The sequence below is a fragment of the Hylobates moloch genome, unplaced genomic scaffold (assembly GCF_009828535.3).
Source record: "Hylobates moloch isolate HMO894 unplaced genomic scaffold, HMol_V3 SCAFFOLD_3, whole genome shotgun sequence".
NCBI classification, from domain to species: Eukaryota; Metazoa; Chordata; class Mammalia; order Primates; family Hylobatidae; genus Hylobates; species Hylobates moloch.
The window spans coordinates 3,966,152-3,985,111 of NW_026652278.1; the positions used below are offsets into that span (position 1 = coordinate 3,966,152).

Below are 18,960 nucleotides of genomic sequence, written 5' to 3' on the forward strand. Positions count from 1 at the left end.
CATTACCTAACATCAAAATGTATCACAGGCCGGGCACGGTGGCTCACGCCTGTAATCCCAGGACTTTGGGAGGCCGAGGCGGGCGGATCACGAGGTCAGGAGATGGAGACCACCCTGGCTAACACAGTGAAACCCTGTCTCTACTAAATATACAAAAATTTAGCCAGGCGTGGCAGCGGGCACCTGTAGTCCCAGCTACTTGGGAGGCTGAGGCAGGAGAATGGCATAAACCCGGGAGGCAGAGCTTGCAGTGAGCTGAGATCGTGCCACTGCACTGTAGCCTGGGCGACAGGGCAAGACTCCGTCTCCAAAACAAAACAAAACAAAACAAAACAAAGCAAAAAAAAAAAAAAAAAAAAAAAAAAAAAAGATGTATCACAAAGCTACCTAACCAAGCCAGCATGGAACGGGCATTGAACAGGCAAAAGTAGGCTGAACTAAACAAAGCAAAACCAGAAACAGGCTCACACACCTTTGGTCAACTGATGGTAATTCAATGAAGAAAGGAGACAATTTTTACTTTCCAACAAATGATGCTAAAACAACTAAATAGCTACAGGGAAAAAATAAACTCTGTACCTCACAAAAAGGTAATTCAAAATGGATCACATATATCTAAACATAAAAAAACTACAAAGCTTTTAAAAGAAATTACAGTATAATTTATTTCAGAAATTACAGTAGGCAAATATTTCTTACAGAGAACACAAAAAGTATTAAACATAAAGGAAAAAAAGACATATGGGCTTGTTCAAAATTTAAAACCTCTACTCATCAAAAGACACTATTAGAAAAGCAAAAAAGCAGGCCTCCAACTTGTGAGAAAATCATCACAATACATACATCTGACAAAAGCCTCATATCCAGAACCACAAATCAATAACGACAACAAAAACAAACAAGAAAGCTCTAATTTTAAAATGAGCAAAAGGTGGCCAGGCGCAGTGGCTCACGCCTGTAATCCCAGCACTTTGGGAGGCCAAGGCAGGCAGATCACAAGGTCAGGAGTTAGATACCAGCCTGACCAACATGGTGAAACCCTGTCTCTGCTAAAAATACGAAAATTAGCCAGGCGTGGCAGCGGGCACCTGTAGTCTCAGCTACCAGAGAGGCTGAGGCAGGAGAACTGCTTGAATCCAGGAGGCGGAGGTTGCAGTGAGCCGAGATTGCTCCACTGCACTCCAGCCTAGGTGACAGAGCAAGCCTCCATCTCAAAAAAATAAAAAATGGGCAAAAGACTTGAGTAGATATTTCACAAAGGAAACACAGGAATGGCCAAGACTTCATCAGGATAAATCATCAGCAAAGTACAAATTAGAACCACAATGAGATAATACTTCATACCAGCCAGAATGGCTAAAATCTGAGAAACTGACACCACCAAGTGCTGCCAAGAACGTGGAATAACTGAAACTCACACACTGCTAGTGGAAATTTAAGATGACACTGCTCTGAAGAAAGCTTTGGCAATTTCTTGTCAAGTTAAACATACATTTGCCATCCAGCCCAGCAATTCCACACTCAGGAATTTACTCAGGAGAAATGGAAAAAAAATTCACAAAGTGGACTGACTTAAGGGGGCAAAAGGGAACTTTCTGGAATGTTCTATATCTTGAATGTTCTATATCTTCGGTGGTGGTTATACGGTTGTACACATTTGACAAATGAATTGTACACTTGAAATCTGAATTCTATGTAATTTTTACCTAAATTTTAAAAATGATAAAACGTTAAACTTAATTGAGAATTCGTATACTTTTATATACTATTATTAAACTTTTAAATGCTCCCCCCTCCAAAATTAACTACACTCACAAATACTGCTGGCTGCCCCCCAAATCCCACTCCTTCCTTAATCACAGGACACCTAATTTTAGCCCATGGATGACACGCCATCCTTTGTTTCTCCCCTACCTGTGGCAGAGGCCCAGGAGCTGTCTTGAAGCCCCAGGGCAGGGACCACCATCTGGAGACCCCAAGCTCAGAGGAGCCCAAGTTCCCAGGGGCCATGAAGGCACCAGCCCCAGCTCCCACGATTTGTCTATAGGTGTGTCTTCATGAGAGCAATGAGTCAGATTGTATTCAGGATTTTGCATTATTTCACGGCTGTTTTTACACCTGAACCTGATCCTAACTTGATCAGAAAGTTCATAAAGTAGAAATTCAAAATTAAGCCTCTTCATCCTATTTGCCTAATCCACAATGGGCATTTAACTAAACATATCTTATAATGTTTGTTTTTGTTTTGTTTTGTTTTCCTTTTTCTTCCCCAAATTCACCTTGTACCTTTACTTTTTCCCAAAAGAAAAAAAAAACCAACACATAATTTCTATGATTTATTGTGCAACTGAACATGCTAAAAGACAAAATGACATTTTCCCCTACAAATTATTTGGTGCCTGTGATTTTCTGAACACTACAGCCAGATGGTTCTCATAGAAATTGAAAAGAGTGTATTCACATAGTTCAAAGGTTTGCTTATGTTTTGGTCTCAAAAAGACTATATTGATTGTAACGTGCAGCTCTACAGGAAAAATCTCGACAGTGGAGGCGAGTGCTGATATTTATGACTGCACTTGTGCTCATTATGGCTGTCTCTGACAGAGGTCCATTAAAATCAATTTTTATGTTTCTTATGTATTTTCTTTATCTAATGTTCTTGGCATTGTGTTTATTAGCCAGTTAAGAGAAACACCAAGCATAGGAATGGGTGTTTTTTTCTTCTTCTTCTTTGGTCAGAAATAACAAGAGCTACAATTTTAACAGAATGAACGGAGGAAATTAAATGTTACATTTCAAAGCAAAACATTAAGGAATGCTTTACATTTTTTATGTTTTTGCAGTTAGAGAAATATAGTGGGAGCTGTTCACAAAAAGAGAAACATGTACGCTCTTAAAAATGACAAGACCCTAAAGTCATGCTGCAGAGGGGCTTGCGGGCCCTTCCCTTGGTAGGGCCATCCTCAGCCACACCCGCACCAAGGGTCCGACCACAGCTCTCAGAGGGCAAGTAGGCCTCCTGGTTAAGGGATTCCAGAACATCAAGCAGTCCTAGTATGAAACTCACCTGGCAGACTCTGGAGGAACAGGGAACGCTGGTCTGGATTTTTTTTTTTAAATCAATATTAATCCTGCATCTCCCTGTCTCTAAATTTCCAGAGACATATGCTGAAGAACCAAAATGTTCAAGCTCATCACCAAGCAACTCCTCTGTAAACGTACACATTAATCAAACACCTTGGAGCTACTAATGAAAGGGTATGAAGGGAATGGCCCTGGGTTCATCGGAGGCGGAGAGCTCCTGGGCAACACACAGGGAAGCTGCAAACGCAGGAGCCATCACAGCACGCTGTTTTGAGAGATGGACTCATGGTTGCAGTTGTGACGGTAAGGTTATGCGTTACCCTGTGATCAATGGAAAACAAGCAGTTATCACGTATACTCCTCGGTTGCTTCAGCATGTGCGGTATACGGGATCACGCGGGCTCATACTTACTCAGCTGCAGACGTCACCTTGCCCAGGAGCTTTATTTCGTGCAGACCCTGCTCACAACCAGACAGCTCCAGCTTCCCCAAAGGGCTGTCCAGCATGGTGCGTTTCATTTCACAAGCCTTGTCCATTTTTCCAAGTACCTAAACAGAAATAATTTTTAAGACAAAGTGTATATGTAAGAGGCTGGTCATATATAAAACACAACAGAAGGACTAGTTATTTAAGACACAAAATATATTCCAAAGCTTTTTCCTCATTTTTGGAATATGATGCATCATTTTACAACACGGTTACTGTGAAGACAGAAAATTACCACAATTACTTAGAGCAGCCAACCAATACTCAGTCTCCTTTTATTTCCCAAAATTACTATATCCCGATTCTTCTTGTTTATCTTTAACCAACACATCACTGAAAGAAGCTGACCTGGTAAGAGTTCCTTTTGAATAATACCCACAACTAAGCTAACTTTGTTTCACTAAAACAATTAATAAAACAACTACCACAGACAATAAATTGCGAAGACAAACTTTTCAATATTTGGAATAAAGTACATTTTAGAATGAAGCATGTATGCAATGACTTACAGAAACAGAGATTCAACTCAGCACCTAAGCCACGGCACCTGTGTTAGGAGCCAGCCCGGAGAGGATGAGCAATGCTGGGGTGTTCCGCTAATGCTGTGGAAAGCACATTTAATTTACATTTAAAGACATGTACAAGGCTGGGTGCAGTGGCTCATGCCTGTAATCCCAGCACTTTGGAAGGCTGAGACAGGAAGATCACTTGAACTCAGGAGTTGAAACCAGCCTGGGCAATGTAGCAAGACCGTGTCCAAAAATAATTAAAATTAGCTGGGTGTGATAGCACACACCTGTGGTTCCAGAGGCTCAGGAGGCTGAAGAATAGAGCCTGGGGAATACGGGGGAACACATCTATAGGCTGCTTTTACACTTGTACATTTCTTTCTCTCTTTTTTTTTAGAGATGGGGTCTTGCTCTGCTGCCCAGGCTGGAGAGCAGTGGTGCAATCCTAGCTCACTGCAGTCTGGAACTCCTGGGCTCTAGCGATCCTCCCTCTTCAGCCTCCTTAGGCACTGGGTCTTGCTATTTTAGCTCTGTCCTCCCATTGCCACAGCTTCTCAGGAAGACCCACAGCAGCTCGTGGCTACTCAAGGAAGGCCGTCCTCACGGCTCCCATTACAGCTGGGCTCTTCCTACTCCAACCCAACCATCAGCCCTCAAAGCTCACTCGGAACAACAAAGCAAGGGCTCCCTACATCAAGGAGCTAGAGCAGGGGCAACAAACTAGAGCCTGTGGGGCAAATCTGACTCACCGCACCTGTCTTTGTAAATAAAGTTTTATTGAGACACAATTGTGTTCATTTATTCACACACAGTCTCCTGCTGCTTCCGTGCTGCAGCGGCAGAGGTGAGCAGTTGTGTCAGAGGCAGTGTGGCCCTGCAAGCCCAGAACACTGACTCTCTGGCCCTCTATAGAAAAGGCCTGTGGACCCCTGGAACCCTCTACAGAAAAGGCCTGCTGACCCCTGGAGGGCAGCTCACTGGCACCTTCCTGCTGTTCCCACACTGAAGCAGGTCTGAATCCTGCATGCATCTCAAATCTCTGCGCCTTCATTGAAGGCCCCCTCCCTGCCTGTCGGCTGGGCACCTTGCTGCCTGGTCTCCTATCCTGTGAAACCCTCCACCAGCACTCCAGCTGATCTTTCCTTTCTGTGTCTTCCACATCCTTCTAAGGCCACACTTTGGTTCTCTCATCTGTCTTTCCAAGAACGAGGAGAGACAGGTGCATTTATGTCCCTTAAAGGGACCAGGGTCGGGCAGCGGACCCCAAACTACACAAGTGTTTTGCAGAAGCATTACTCTCAAGATTCAATCCTAAACTGTCACACTCCAGAGCCGCCTGCACAACCTCCCCTTTTCTGTGCAGACTGACAGGGATTTGAACCAGATCCCACTTGATCGCCCCAGAATATGGAAATGGGATGCGCCAGAAACCATGCCCCATCAGAGAGGCTCTGCCCACATCACACTCCTTCAACATCTCACCCTGCAGCTTCCCTGCTGCCTCAAGGGTAAAAACCGAGAAGGCAAAGAGAGCCCTGTGGAAGGAGCCACCTGCCTTCCACTTACCACATGGCAGGGGCCAGATAAAGGCAGGGGGTGCAAATCATGGCCTCCTGCCCACTGTTCCTTTGCTGTGAGAAAATCACTCTTGGTGCTTGAACCCTCTTTGTCTGTAGGATAAATCATACCAAATCACAATGTTGGCACGAGTTTAGAGGGAACATATGCAAAGACCAGGCTTCCCAAAGGCTCTGATCAACATTTTAGCCCAACCCCCTTCGCCTCTGATCTCATCCCCTGGAGCACGCTGTCCCACTCCCCCAAGTCTCATTCAAAGCATCACCACCCCGCCCATTCTTCCAAAGTGATTGCCTCCCCTTCTCCCATCTCCATCGTTTCTCAGAGCCACAATCTTGGCCCCCAGCCTCCGCCCTTCTCCTGCAGACATCTCCCACCATCCCGGGCCACTGCTTCTCAGGCAGGATGCTGGAAGCTCTGCTCAGGGCCCCCTGAAGAATAGCACGCCTCACACACACAAGGGGCTCATAAAATACTTGTGGAACTGAATTACCACTGTGACCACCATCCAGGCCAAGCGTCCATGAGACCATTTCCCAAAGTGTGTTCACAGAAGATACTGCTCAGACAACAGGGCTCTAGAGGCAATGTGAGAAATCTGGATGCTCTCTCGCCATTTCTTGGAAACTTGCCCTGCACGGTGGTGGTTTAAAGCTTCCAGCAGACTAGCAGTGAACAGCCCAGCTTAGGTTTCGCTCTCTCAAATGTGGTTCTCCATGGAGCCACGTTTGCTGCTGTATCATCCCAGTTCGGGCAGGGCTGCAGCCCTGGGCTCAGGGCTCCAGACTCAGGTGGGGATCCTGGCCAGCCCCGAGCACCAAGCACCTGCATCAGGTAGCACTCTTAACAGCAGGTGTCAGAAACTGACACGGGCTAATTTAAGCACAAATGCCGTTTACTGAAAGGCTACTCCACAACTCAAAGAACTTCTGGGAAGGCTGGAGGAGCAGGCTCAGAAAACAGTAGGAACCAGAACTGGCCACGCTCCAATCACAGCCAAAATCAAGCTTCAGGAAACATCTGTGGGGCAACCAGGCACCGCAGGCATGGCAGCTGGCACTGTTGCCACCGTTGCCCCCAGAAACAGGATGTGGTGGCTATGGCCACCGTTGATTCTCGGCTGCTCTGCCTCCGTGGGACCTGCTCCCGATTCCAGTCCCAGGCAGAAGCCCAGCCCTGGTGCTGACGCCTGCCAACATATGCTAGTGTCCAAGCAGCTGCAGGAAGGGACGGCCTGAGAGAGGAAGGGTTTGCCCATGTCAGCGCCTGAAGCTGCACTGCAGACATTCTGACTGGGGAGTGCCCCATGTGGGGACTGGTCAGACACCAGCTGCGTGCTCCTCTCCCAAGCCTCCATTTCCTCATCAATAAGACCCCTGACTCCTCTACCTGACAGTGCCACTCTGAGGGTCTGAGACGGCCACGCCCAGGGCTTTGGGCACTACACACCGTGACGGGCTGGAAGGGCTGTCACGCCATTCTGCATAGACCACACCTCGAGTTCACCCCCAATCCAAGCATCAGTCAAAGGGGAAGACATTGGAGTGTGCAGAGACAGGGCCACGGAGAAAGGTAGGAGCCTTGGAAGGCCACTGGGGGTGAATCCCAGCGAGCTGAAGGAGGAGCATGGGGGGTGGGGTGTCCCCCACCCAGAGGAAGGAGCAGGGCGGTGTAGGGCCACAGGCAGCTTAGCCCCGACAGCCTCCCGGAGAGAGGAGTCCTCAAAGTTATCAGGGTCTGGGCCCTGACCACAAGAAGCCAAACTTGGGAGGCCAGTGGTTGGGAATGCGGTGGAGAAGGCTTCCAGCCAAACCTGGTGTGGCCAAGTGAACTGCCTGCCCTAGAATGACCAACTCTGCACCCCAGAGAGCTCCGCCACCCAGGAAATGCCCAAGGACCCCAGCTGCTGGTCCAAGGGACCCTAAAGCTCTGGCACATCCCCGACTGAGCCCTGCGGTGCAATCCCCATGACCAGCATCATGGCATGGGCCTCTCATCCAAAGGGCAGGCTGGCCTCAAGCCCTAGGAACCAGCTCCCTGGCCAGCAAGGGTGGCCTGAAGCCACAGAAACACACTGAATCAATCACAAAGTGGGGAGCTGGGGGGACCAGGTCAGCTCCATCCAAATCATTCCAAGAACCGAAAAAAGGCAACCGGTTTATAACCACAATAATTAATGAGTTCAGAATCTGACTTCCAAATGAGCAACAGATTCCAGCTCCTGTCCATATCCAACTGGCTAATTATTTAGGTATGAGAAGCATGAGGAAGTGAATTCCTCAGACCTGCTTACAACCCTAAATAGGATCAAAATAAAGCCCTGCCTCATTTCACCTGAACCTGACAATGAGCTGGAACCCACCCCCACAAACCCCCACCCCTGCTAAGAGCAAGCCTCCCAGAGGCCCACAGAAATGGAACTTGATATGCCACTGAAACCTGCATACTACCTTTTTTTCCCGTAGACAACCAGAACATTTGGCACAGTTCTTCTGTGGGCAACAGTAGAAGCTAGTTTAGTGCCGATTCCTAAAATGCAATGGCCGAGGCCTCCACAGGACAGAAGCCCCAGGCCGCCGAGCACGGCAGCGTCTCTGATGCGATGCCCAGGGCTGACCTAGCAGGTGTGCACACCGGACCAGCAGAGAGGTGGGGGAATGCCTGCAGACTGAATGGGGGCATCACGGACACCAGGAGGGACCCACAAAAGCCAGAAATCAGGCAGTGAGAAAAGTGAGTTTCAACAGCATGAAAACGTGACAGGAGTGAAACCATCACAACCCAGCCAGGCGGGAGGCTCAACTTAGAAGCCACAATACCAGCCACACAAAGGCTGGCACAGTGGTGGCCTGGACAGGTCACAAGCAGCCATGAGGGTAACGGACCCTCTCCCAACACCCCGCACAGCAATACCGCCATGCCCCAGACCCAGGAAGAAAGACGTCTGGCTCCATTGATGAGATCCCATCAGGATCTTCACCAATGCCCAACAACCTCAAGAGAGGGCCATTCAACGGGGGAGGCCAGACCCACAGCCCCAGGAGGGACGCTGGGAAGGGGACTGGCCCACTGAAGACGAAGATTCACTGTGACCCCTGCAACCCTGACAGCACCCCAGCCTGAGCCCAGAGCCAGCAGGCAAGCCCACATCCAGGCTGGCATGCGGTGGGCAGAGTGGCGGTTAGGGAACCACCCCGCAGGGCTGGGGCCACACTTTGGGGGAGAGCATGGGGAGCTGAGAGCTTATGGAGAAACTGACATCTACATAGAGAACTGAACTATGGGGAGGGGCTGCCGGGCGAGGAGCCACACAGGCCAGGACGAAGGCACCCGCCACGAGAGCTGGGGGATGAGGCCTGGTGTGCCTGGAGAGGCGTGGGGGACACAGCCACACTCGGGCCCCGAGGCTGCCATGGCCAGGCCAGTCCTGCTTTTCCCTGAAAAGCCACAGAGTTTTCGACAAGGGGAAATGCAGCTGGTTTGCATTTTGAGGCTCCCTCTGGCAGCTCTGTCAAGACTGGACCAGAACCGATTGTGGAAATAACCCACTGAGAAGTGACGAGAAACCCAACCAGGAGAGAAGCAGAAGGGAGACCAAATAACGGGAAACAAACCAGGAATGATCAAGAGACGTTTAACCAACGCCTCAGCACCCCCTACTCAGCAGCTACTGGGCTAAGGTGCCAGAAACTGGAAGGGGACAAATGTGATCTCCTGGGGGGGGGGAGAAAAATTACCCACAAAAAGTAAACCACACCGTACAGTGCTTGCAACTTTTCCATAAATCTAAGATTATTCCAAAGTCAGTTTATTTTTAAAAAATCAAATAAAGTAGGATGATTTAAACTATTCCTTTTTTATCTGCATTTTCTCAGTTTTCTACAGTTAGTACGAATCGACTTTTCAAGGAGAAAAAAACTGTATTAATATCCGATCTGGGCCAGTCGTGGTGGCTCACACCCGTAATCCCAGAACTTTGGCAGGCCGAAGCAGGATCACTTCAGCCCACAAGTTCAAGACCAGTCTGGGCAATGTGGCGAAACCCCAGCTCTACTAAAAAATACAAAAACATTAGCCAGGCTGGTGGCATGTGCCTGTAGTTCTAGCTACTCGGGAGGCTGAGGCAGGAGGACTGCTTGAGCCCAGGAGGTCGAGGCTGCAGTGAGCCACGATAGTGCCACTGCACTCCAGCCTGGGTAACAGAGCAAGACCCTGTCCCAACTGAAAAAAAAGAAAGAAAAAAAAGGAAAAAGAAAAATGAGAGCTATACGAAGAAATAAAGAGTACCCAAAATTATGAATACATGGGTAAATATACAAAAAAAAAGCTAACATGTTACACTGTTGATGTCAAGTAGAAAAACAATGGCAAACATTCTCCACTTATTGTGATCTCATCGTGTCTTATATGCAAAACAAATGATGGTTAATGCTTTTCTGAATAAAAACTGAGGTATGAAAAAATTCTGTGAGTTAAAAAAATAAAGATTAGAATAAAATGAAAACACACACAAGTAAATCAGATCACACCTTCCCTTCATTTCCATCGTGATGAGAAAACACTTCCTGTGGATACGGCTTAAACCCGGGGTCCAGTCCGTGGTCTGTTAGGAAACAGGCCACACAGCAGGAGGTGAGCAGCGGGTGAGCGAGCGTTACTGTCAGGTCAGTGGCAGCATTAAATTCTCATAGGAGGGTGAAGCCTATTGTGAACTGTGCATGGGAGGGATCTAGGTTGGACGCTTCTTATGAGAATCTAGTGCCTGATGATCTGAGGTGGAACAATTTCATCCCCAAACCATCCCCCCACTCCCATCCGTGGAAAAATTCGTCTTCCACAAAACTGGTCCCTGGTGCCAAAAAAATTGGGGACCCCCTAGCCCAAATGGTCCCAAATTTGGCAGGACCACACCTCCTTCTCTGAACTCAGTCCCCCATGACCCCATCGCACCCACACCCCCACTCCCCCCACCGCTGCTCCTCACACTCCGGCCTCGCTCACGCTTCAGAGTCTCCGCGCTACCGCTCTGTCTCCTTCCCAGCCTGCACAGTGGCCGCTGTCACCTCACTCACAACCATGCTCAGACATCACCTTCTCAGAGAAGCTGCCAAAAACAGTCACCACCTCCACCCCTTCTTTCTCTGCCTTATTTTCCTTGCATGACCTGGAATCACAGTGATGTGATTTGCTTACTTATTGTGTTGCCTTCACTAGAATGTAAGCTCCAATACAGGCAGCAAATGTGTCACAACTGTAGCCAATGAGTGAGGAGAAGCCTGCAGCGAGTTCTTGTTTTCATATACTTTTTCTAAAGTCAGATGGCACCATCCCCTACCCCTCCTTCCTTGACATGGCAGATGTGATGGCTGGAGCTGTGGCAACCACCTAGTGATCATGAGGAAAAAGCCAAGAGTCTTGAGAGACCAGGCCCCAACACTGTGAGCTACTCCACACTGCAGCTCTCCATGGCTACTCCACACCACAGCTCTCCACGGCCACTCCCACACCGCAGCTCTCCATGGCCACTCCACACCGCAGCTCTCCATGGCCACTCCACACCGCAGCTCTCCATGGCCGGCTAGGCTTATGTGAGAACAGGAAAGTTGGGATGGTTTCAAGTCTGTGTTCTGAGGAATTCCTGTTTTTCTTCAAACCAGAGTAGTCTTAGCTGATCTACTGTTGTATCCCCAGCATTTAGAATAACAGTGCCTGGCACCCACAATTTCTCAGAAAATATATGTTGAACAAAATATCTAATTATATGAATCGTGCAATGATAATTGAGATAGGAATTCACAAGAACTCCAGGATTAATGAGAGCCTGTATCAAGGGGTTGGATGTCCTGGGGAGTCCAGGAAGGGTTCCTGGAGGAGGTGCTGAGAGAGGAGGGATAGTGTTATAGTTTTCTGGGTGGAGAGGAGGAGGAGAGGAGAGACTGAAGCAGGCAGGTGCGCACAGGCAAAGGCACTGGCGCTGGAAGAAGCACAGAGCGTTAAGGAGCAGAAGGTGGTGGCCAGGTCACCAGGAGGGAGAGGACCTGGCTTTGAGATGACGCTGCCTCAGCAGCTCCTGGAACTGTGAGGGCCAAGTCCTGGGATGCAAGTCGGAGAAATGAGGGAGAACACGGATTCCAGGCGTGTCAAGGGCAGGGACAGGGAGAGGTGTCTGGGAGGCTGCAGCCACAACCACCAGAGACAGGGTGACAATGTGTGTGCAAGCTCCTCCAGGCAAATCATAGAATCTGCTCTGGCTACAAGTGTGCTGTGAAAAGAAGAAAAGGAAAAAGCTCACCACCTACTACACCCGAACACAAGGTTCACAGCTGCATAAAACAAGGCCTGTCCTAGAAAGGGGAATTCCCAGCCCTTCTTCCCTGAAGCTGCCACTGGAACCCCAGGGAACACACCGGGGCAGAGAGGCCCTCGGTGTACCATCGAAGGAAAGCAGGCAGCCCCAGTGTCCCATCTAACTCAAACACGCCAGCTTCGAATCTGCAGAATAAACGACGACGTGGAAGACCCAAATGTTTAGGACTTCCAGAATTTGAACCGTTGGTCCTAAGGGGGCTCCAAAAGCTGTAACAGGGCATGTGCACATAATGGGACAGCCGTGTCGCTGAGAGTACCGCAATCTAACGGGCAATCAGACAAGCAGGCGTCCAGTGGGCTCAGTGCTGTCTGCCTCTCGGACTTGCACAGGGACGACAACACAGCCCACATTTGGGACGCCCAAGCGATTCAACAGTCGGGCTTCCTAATGTCCCCACTTTCCATCCCGCGAAGCACAAGCCCGTGGCCCCACAGCCTGGCCATGCTCCCGGCACCACCACGGCATCCACTTAAACCACATGAGTGGCTGATGGTAATTGGTGGCAGAAAAAAATTGATTTTTCATGGCTATTTGGAGACCTCTGGAAAAATGAAATGAATTTCGTTTTATCTCCCTTTTAACATGAATGGCGTTTAAATAACAATGTTCTGAATTAAGCAGTTGGCGCCAGAGGCCAGTTCCTGCCATATTAAAAGAAAGAGATGCAGAAATAGAAACTATCTTCTTTTTTCCCCTACTGGTAGCCGTTTTCCAGGCCTGCTGCACTAAAAACCGTCAGGTCTAAAAACCGTCCTTCCAGGACCATCTTTGCAGCTCTGTGTCTTTCCCTCTTAACCATTTCCACTGCCGGTATCCTGTGCAATGAAAACACACAGAAACAGACTAGCCGGGTGTGGTGACGTGCACCTGCAGTCAGTCCCACCCATCCAGAGGCGGAGGTGGGAGAATCGCCTGAGTCCTGGAGTTCCAGACCAGCCTGGGCAGCACAGTGAGACCACACCTCAAAAACATAAAAAAGAACAGGCTAAAAGGGAGAAATCACCTGCCTCCTTGTAAAGCTGTTTACAAACAAGGTAGCCCAGGTCCCCTGTGGCCTGGGGCTTCGGGTCTGTGTGAAGGGGGGAGATTGGCTGACCCGAGGGAGGAAGAGGACCGTGTCTGACTGTCTCACAACCTCCCACACAAAGACATCACAAGATGAAAACTAGCTTTGCAATCTCCCTTCTGAACAGGGAATAAGGGGCATTGGGGAAGCCCCTCTCTTCCTCAGGACTCATGCTCAGTCCGCCTCAAAATCAGGCACAAGATAGTATTTTAATTAAAAAAAAAAAAAGCATATGTCAAAAATACTTCATCCCTATCACCTAATCATAAACCTGGCCATGCGGTGTGGCTGATGCTCACCAAGTATAAAGGGCCACAGCTAAGAGACCCCACCCGCGGTCCCTGTTGTAACCAGGGGTCTCCCCGCGGATTCAGCTGGGTCACATCCAACACAAGACAGTCAAGTGTGGCTCAGTTCATTCTGCTCTCACAACCAAAAGGGGTTCTGTTACGTTGAAATCGCTTCACCAAACAAAACTGGAGCTGCCACCTGGGATGTCAAACTGAGAAGGGATCCAAACGGCGCTCCCAAATGCCACCCCAAAGGCTCCTGGTGGGGGCCTAACATGGGATCCCTGGAAAAAGGGAAATACTCTTGTTTGTGGCTAAAGTTCTGTGAACCTGGCTACATGCGTGCAAAAACCGAGGGGGAGATTCTGCATTAGAATTACATAACCAGGCCTGCGAATTAAAAGAAGGTTTCTATCTGAAGCCGCATTCCACAGATACTGCTCATGTCTTGGCTTACACACAGACTTCCAGGGTCTGGGTCCTGGAACAGGAGGTGTGCCGGTTTTTATTACTGTCATCAAAGCTGGCCTCACACGGCAGAGCACCTTTCTGATTAATGATGCTTTGGTTGTAAAGAATACTCTAACAACAAGAGCCCTGGGGAATTAGGGATGGTCGAAGAATGAGCCCTGGCAGCAAGGTTTCAGAAGCACCTCAGGCACGTGCGTCTTATTAAAGGGCTCAGCATAGTCATCGAAATAACACACGACGTGTGGAACATTATAAAACCAACGTGAAGATGCCTACACATCAGATCCCAGAAGCAGACGGACATCTAAGGAAATCTGTTCACTGGTCTTTAAATCTCCCATTTTGAGATATAAACTGGCACCTGTCTACATTTAAAAATCATACTTAACACAAAATCTGGTTTTCTTTTCTGAACTCTTCTTTTTGGTACATACATGGAACTAAATATGAGTAATGCAGGAAGATAAATGCTGTTCTGAAGCTCACGCACTGCTTTGAATCTGTGCAATCAAGCAGGAAATCAGTCAGCAAGCAGTTAACACACAAACTGCTGTGTGTGTGTGTGTGTGTGTGTGTGAAAGAAATAGATCACACCTACAGAAAAGGGCAGAAAACATAAATGTGTACAGTTTTAACAAATTGCTCCAAAAATTCCCTGGAACTTCAAGCACTTTGGAACAATGTTTCCAGATTGTAACTGCCACTCCCATATCCATTCCCACAGTTTAGCTAAACCAACTCTAGCTCTAACTGACAATTGGTTTGTGATACCAGAATATTGTCAAGATGAGCCTATAAAAGTCTTTCTGGGGCTGGGTGCGGTGGCTCACACCTGTAATCCCAGCACTTTGGGAGGCTGAGACAGGTGGATCACGAGGTCAGGAGATCGAGACCATCCTAGCTAACACGGCGAAACCCCGTCTCTACTAAAAATACAAAAAATTTGCCGGGCATGGTGGCGGGCACCTGTAGTCCCAGCTACTCAGGAGGCTGAGGCAGGAGAATGGTGTGAACCTGGGAGGCGGAGGTTGCAGTGAGCCGAGATCACTCCACTGCACTCCAGCCTGGGCGACGGAGCGAGACTCCGTCTCAAAAAAAAAAGTCTTTTTGGAAGCTTCTTAGTAACTACTACCTGTTTCTTTAAGAGGTTTCATAAAAGGCTTTCCTACTTGCCATGTCACTGCAGACCAAATAAAAATCTATATGAAGAGGTTCCATGAAATGAATGTCCCAGTGTCGAGGGGTGTGCAAACCTGAGTACACTCAGGTGTACATGCACGGTGCACAGCAGAGCTGGGAGACACGGCCACAGGCTAAACCCTGTGCGTCCTCTAGCTAATTGTGTAGAGGAAAACATTTTAATGCTAAAATACAGATAAAATGAAAAACTAGAAGTTGTTTTTGTTTGTCAAGGCTGCAGGGGCCTGAGCACACCAGAGATGCCAATCGTCCTTGAGGGCAGGAGGTAGTGCAGCCAGCTTAGGCCTTAGAACCCTGGAACGTCCCTGTGCCGGAGCCAGGAGGCAGAGCAGGCAGCCACTCTTTTGGTTTCAGAAGGTCACTCACTGGCTGCTCTGCCTTCACGACACTCCCAGGTCATTAGGACACAGTAGGTACCAGTGCACCTTCTCACACAGACCTTGTCTTCAACACAGGTCACAATGGACACTTGGCCATCAAGAGACACTTCTGCTACCTCCAAGGCACCTGGCAGTGTCTGAGTGGGCACTTCCAAGAGGCTGGGACCCCACTAGTCTCTAGGAGGATAATGAAACCCACCATGGGAACCTGACCCTAACTCCAAGACGCCTGGCTTCTGACAAGCACGTCGTGGACTCACACAATCTCGTGAGTCCAGCCAGGGTCCTGCCTGGTCAGAAATACCGTGGCACCCTCTGCTCAGAACACGAGGCCAACTCCGCTCTATGGAGCTGGCAGGACTGTGGCTGTTCCTTTAAAATCAAACGGTGCTTCCCCAGCCTCTAGACAACGGGAATGCATTAGAAGAGAAGAGCTTTCATAGTCCCCAAATCCTGTGAAAGCAAGATGGACTCCATGGTGGAGGGAACCCCAAGTCTTGTGTGAACCCGGGAGCTGTGCCCGTCCACGATGGCAGCCCGGCCCTCCCGGCAGCATGGGCTTCAAGACCTGCCTATGAATCTCTTCGAGCTGACCCCAGGCCCGAGACATCCGAGACCTCAGCACAGTCTCGTGCCCGATTGAATCATACCACACTTCAGCCTTCATCAAGCGTGATTCCTTTAGTTTACTATGAAAAAGACAATGAGAAAACACCATGTTTTCCCTCACTTTTAACTAGCCCTGCTAGCACTTCCTACGCTAACATCCGTGATAATGCCAACTGCCTTGCAGAAGGGAAAGAAGCTGCCCCGGCCGTGTGGCCTGGCCAGGATGGCGCTCACCCCACAGGGCTCTGGCCCTGGTCTCCCTCCTGTGCCCGCCGAGGACCCCGCCGGGTCGCACGTCTCACCCCGCCAGCAGCACACTCCTCACAACCTGGGAATTTTCTGGCACTTCAGGAACCAACTAACTGCTGTGCTGCACAGTGACAGTCTGTCATGAGGAGTAAAGAGGTGGCAGGCTGGTGTTCAAAATGAAATGTCACTTCTTAAAACTGTTACGGCTTGGGAAGCTTCAGCTTAAATATGTCATGGCAGAAAATAACCTCATTCTTTATAGCCTCTAAAGTTGGGTGAAGTTTCACTGACTTGTTAGAGAATAAGTAACGTGCGAACACAAGATCTGACGGAAACATCAACTTTCTCAATTAAGCAAGGCGGCCAAAGCCACTAATTCCTGCCCCAAGCAGGTGCCGGGGGCTCTCTGTGGCCACTGTGGAGCAGCCTGGACAGTCCTGTCCACTGGCTGAGGGGAAGCTCCTCTTTCTCCTCATCCAGACATCGACATGGGATTACACCCCTCCCCACCAAGGAAGGACCTTGTACTAGCAAAGTACCAAGTGTTTGTTTGTAATGAAGCCATGGGAAGAAAGCCATGGTTAATAAAATTTTCCACCTGCACTGGGATGGAATTTGTACATTCAAAACCTGTGGTTTTTGTGTCATGTTACCCACCTAATGATATAATCAGTCAACACGGATTTACCATAATGTGTGTCTCCAGGTTCAACAACCAAACCATTGTGTGCACAGATCCTACGGACAAAGAGCACTGTGGGGTGGGGGCTCCAGGACAGGCACCCACCCCAGCCTCAGGGCAATCTCTGGCAACCGTCCAGGAGTCACACACCCACACAAGAAAGGAACGGCAGCTTTCTGCAAAGCCTACAGGCACTTCCGGCCACCTGAGGCAAAGGCATTACCTGTGTCCAGGGGCCCAAGGCAGTAAGCCCTCCTCTCCCAACCCGTGACCCCTGCATGGCCCCCATGCCCTTCCCAGGCATTCCTTGGTGCATTCTACAAATGGTAAGATGCACCCTGCCAAGAAGATCTGAGTAAAACTAGGGAGGAGCTATTTCCGGTGACCTCCAACCCCCACCAGACTCAGCAGCATTCTGATGGCTTCTTTATCTCCCACTCACCCTTACCCAGGCTTCCCAGAGCAAGGAATTCTTCTCCATTACGTTCCGTGGTTCTGTGTGCATTAAGTCCCGGCAGCTCAGTTCAGCACACAGGGCCCTTTGCTGCCTGCTCAGTCCAGACCGCTGGTCAGTCCATCTCCCACCGGCCCTGCGTGCGCTGCGCTGGCATGCTTCCCTCTGCACACATGGGCCCCGGTCTGCAAACGGCAGAGGGATGTTCTCATGGCAGGCAGCCTGCATGTCCTCCTCGAGCTGCGACTCCTGCGCCACGCTGGCACTAGCACTGGGGAGGGTGCACAGGCCTCAGCTGCGGTCCCCTGGACAGCAAGGTGCAGCCTCGGCCTGTGGGGCCTGCCCTGGGCCTGGGGTGGGCAGCACATGTTTGTTGAGCCAACACTGTGGGCGGATGTAGACCCCCTGACCCCAGCAGGTAGAGGGTCCCTCCGGCAGCTCTGGCCACATCTCCCCAAGGTACCAGGTGGAAACACCCTCCCTGGGGGCCTGGGGGAGAGCCTGGACTCCTCCAGGACTGAGGCGAGTCTCTCAGCAGCTGCTCTAGGATACAGTTTGAATCTGGCCCCAGCTGTGAGCCAGACTGCCAGAGGCTCCCTCTCTGAGGCTACCAGTGGGTGACTTCCTTTCTTACATGAGGTCACTAAGTCCCTTCCATCCAGTAATCTGGAAGAATCTTCACACTGCAGGTCTCTGAATTGCAGTGAGCTGTGAGGCCAGTGACTCCCACCAAGAGGCTGGGCAGGGGCCTCGCTCACTGCATCCAGAGCTTCCCTGAACTCACCTCGCATGCAGCCACCCCGGGCAACATGGGGACACACAGACTGAAATCCCCTCACTGTGTCCAGCCTGGTGTGACCTCCTCACTTCCCAAATAACGAAACTGAGGGAAAGGGGGCACTTGGAGCTGGCGAGGTCACTCTGATGACGTGCGGGGCCTGAGCTCTGAGCGGCCCAGACACCAGCTCTCCATCCCCACCCGAGATCAGAACTGGCCCTGAAACTGCTTCCAGGAGGGCCATGCCCAGTCAGGCTGGGCACCTGACAGGAATCCGGGGACAGCAGGTGGCGGGGCAAGCCTGTGTGCCATAGGGGCTCCGTACGCACACCGTAGGGGTTCTGTAGGCGCACCTTGGGGCTCTGCATCCGCACCATAAGGGCTCTGCACGCACACCATAGGGGCTCTGCACGCACACCATAGGGGCTCTGCACGCACACCATAGGGGCTCTGCACTCTCACCGTAGGGGTTCTGTAGGCGCACCTTAGGTGTTCTGTACCCGCACCATAGGGGCTCTGCACCCTCACCATAGGGGTTCTGTACTCGCACCACAGGGGCTCCGCACCCTCCCTGTAGGGGTTCTGTAGGCACACCGTAGGGGCTCTGCACCCTCACCGTAGGGGTTCTGTACCCGCACTGTAGGGGTTCTGTACCCGCACCGTAGGGGTTCTGTACCCTCACCGTAGGGGTTCTGCACCCTCACCATAGGGGTTCTGCACCCTCACCGTAGGGGTTCTGCACCCTCACTGTAG

The 18,960-nt window shown here is 50.1% G+C and overlaps 1 protein-coding gene across 1 annotated transcript in view; it reads right to left on the reverse strand.

The window, feature by feature from the left end:
• Positions 1 to 18,960, reverse strand: part of MGMT (O-6-methylguanine-DNA methyltransferase) — a 303,952-nt gene that overhangs the window by 228,639 nt on the left and 56,353 nt on the right. Inside the window, exon 2 of the mRNA XM_032175115.2 lies at positions 3,497 to 3,633. Within this exon, the coding sequence (XP_032031006.1) occupies positions 3,497 to 3,633 (137 nt within the window). The remainder of the gene's footprint in view (positions 1 to 3,496; positions 3,634 to 18,960) is intronic.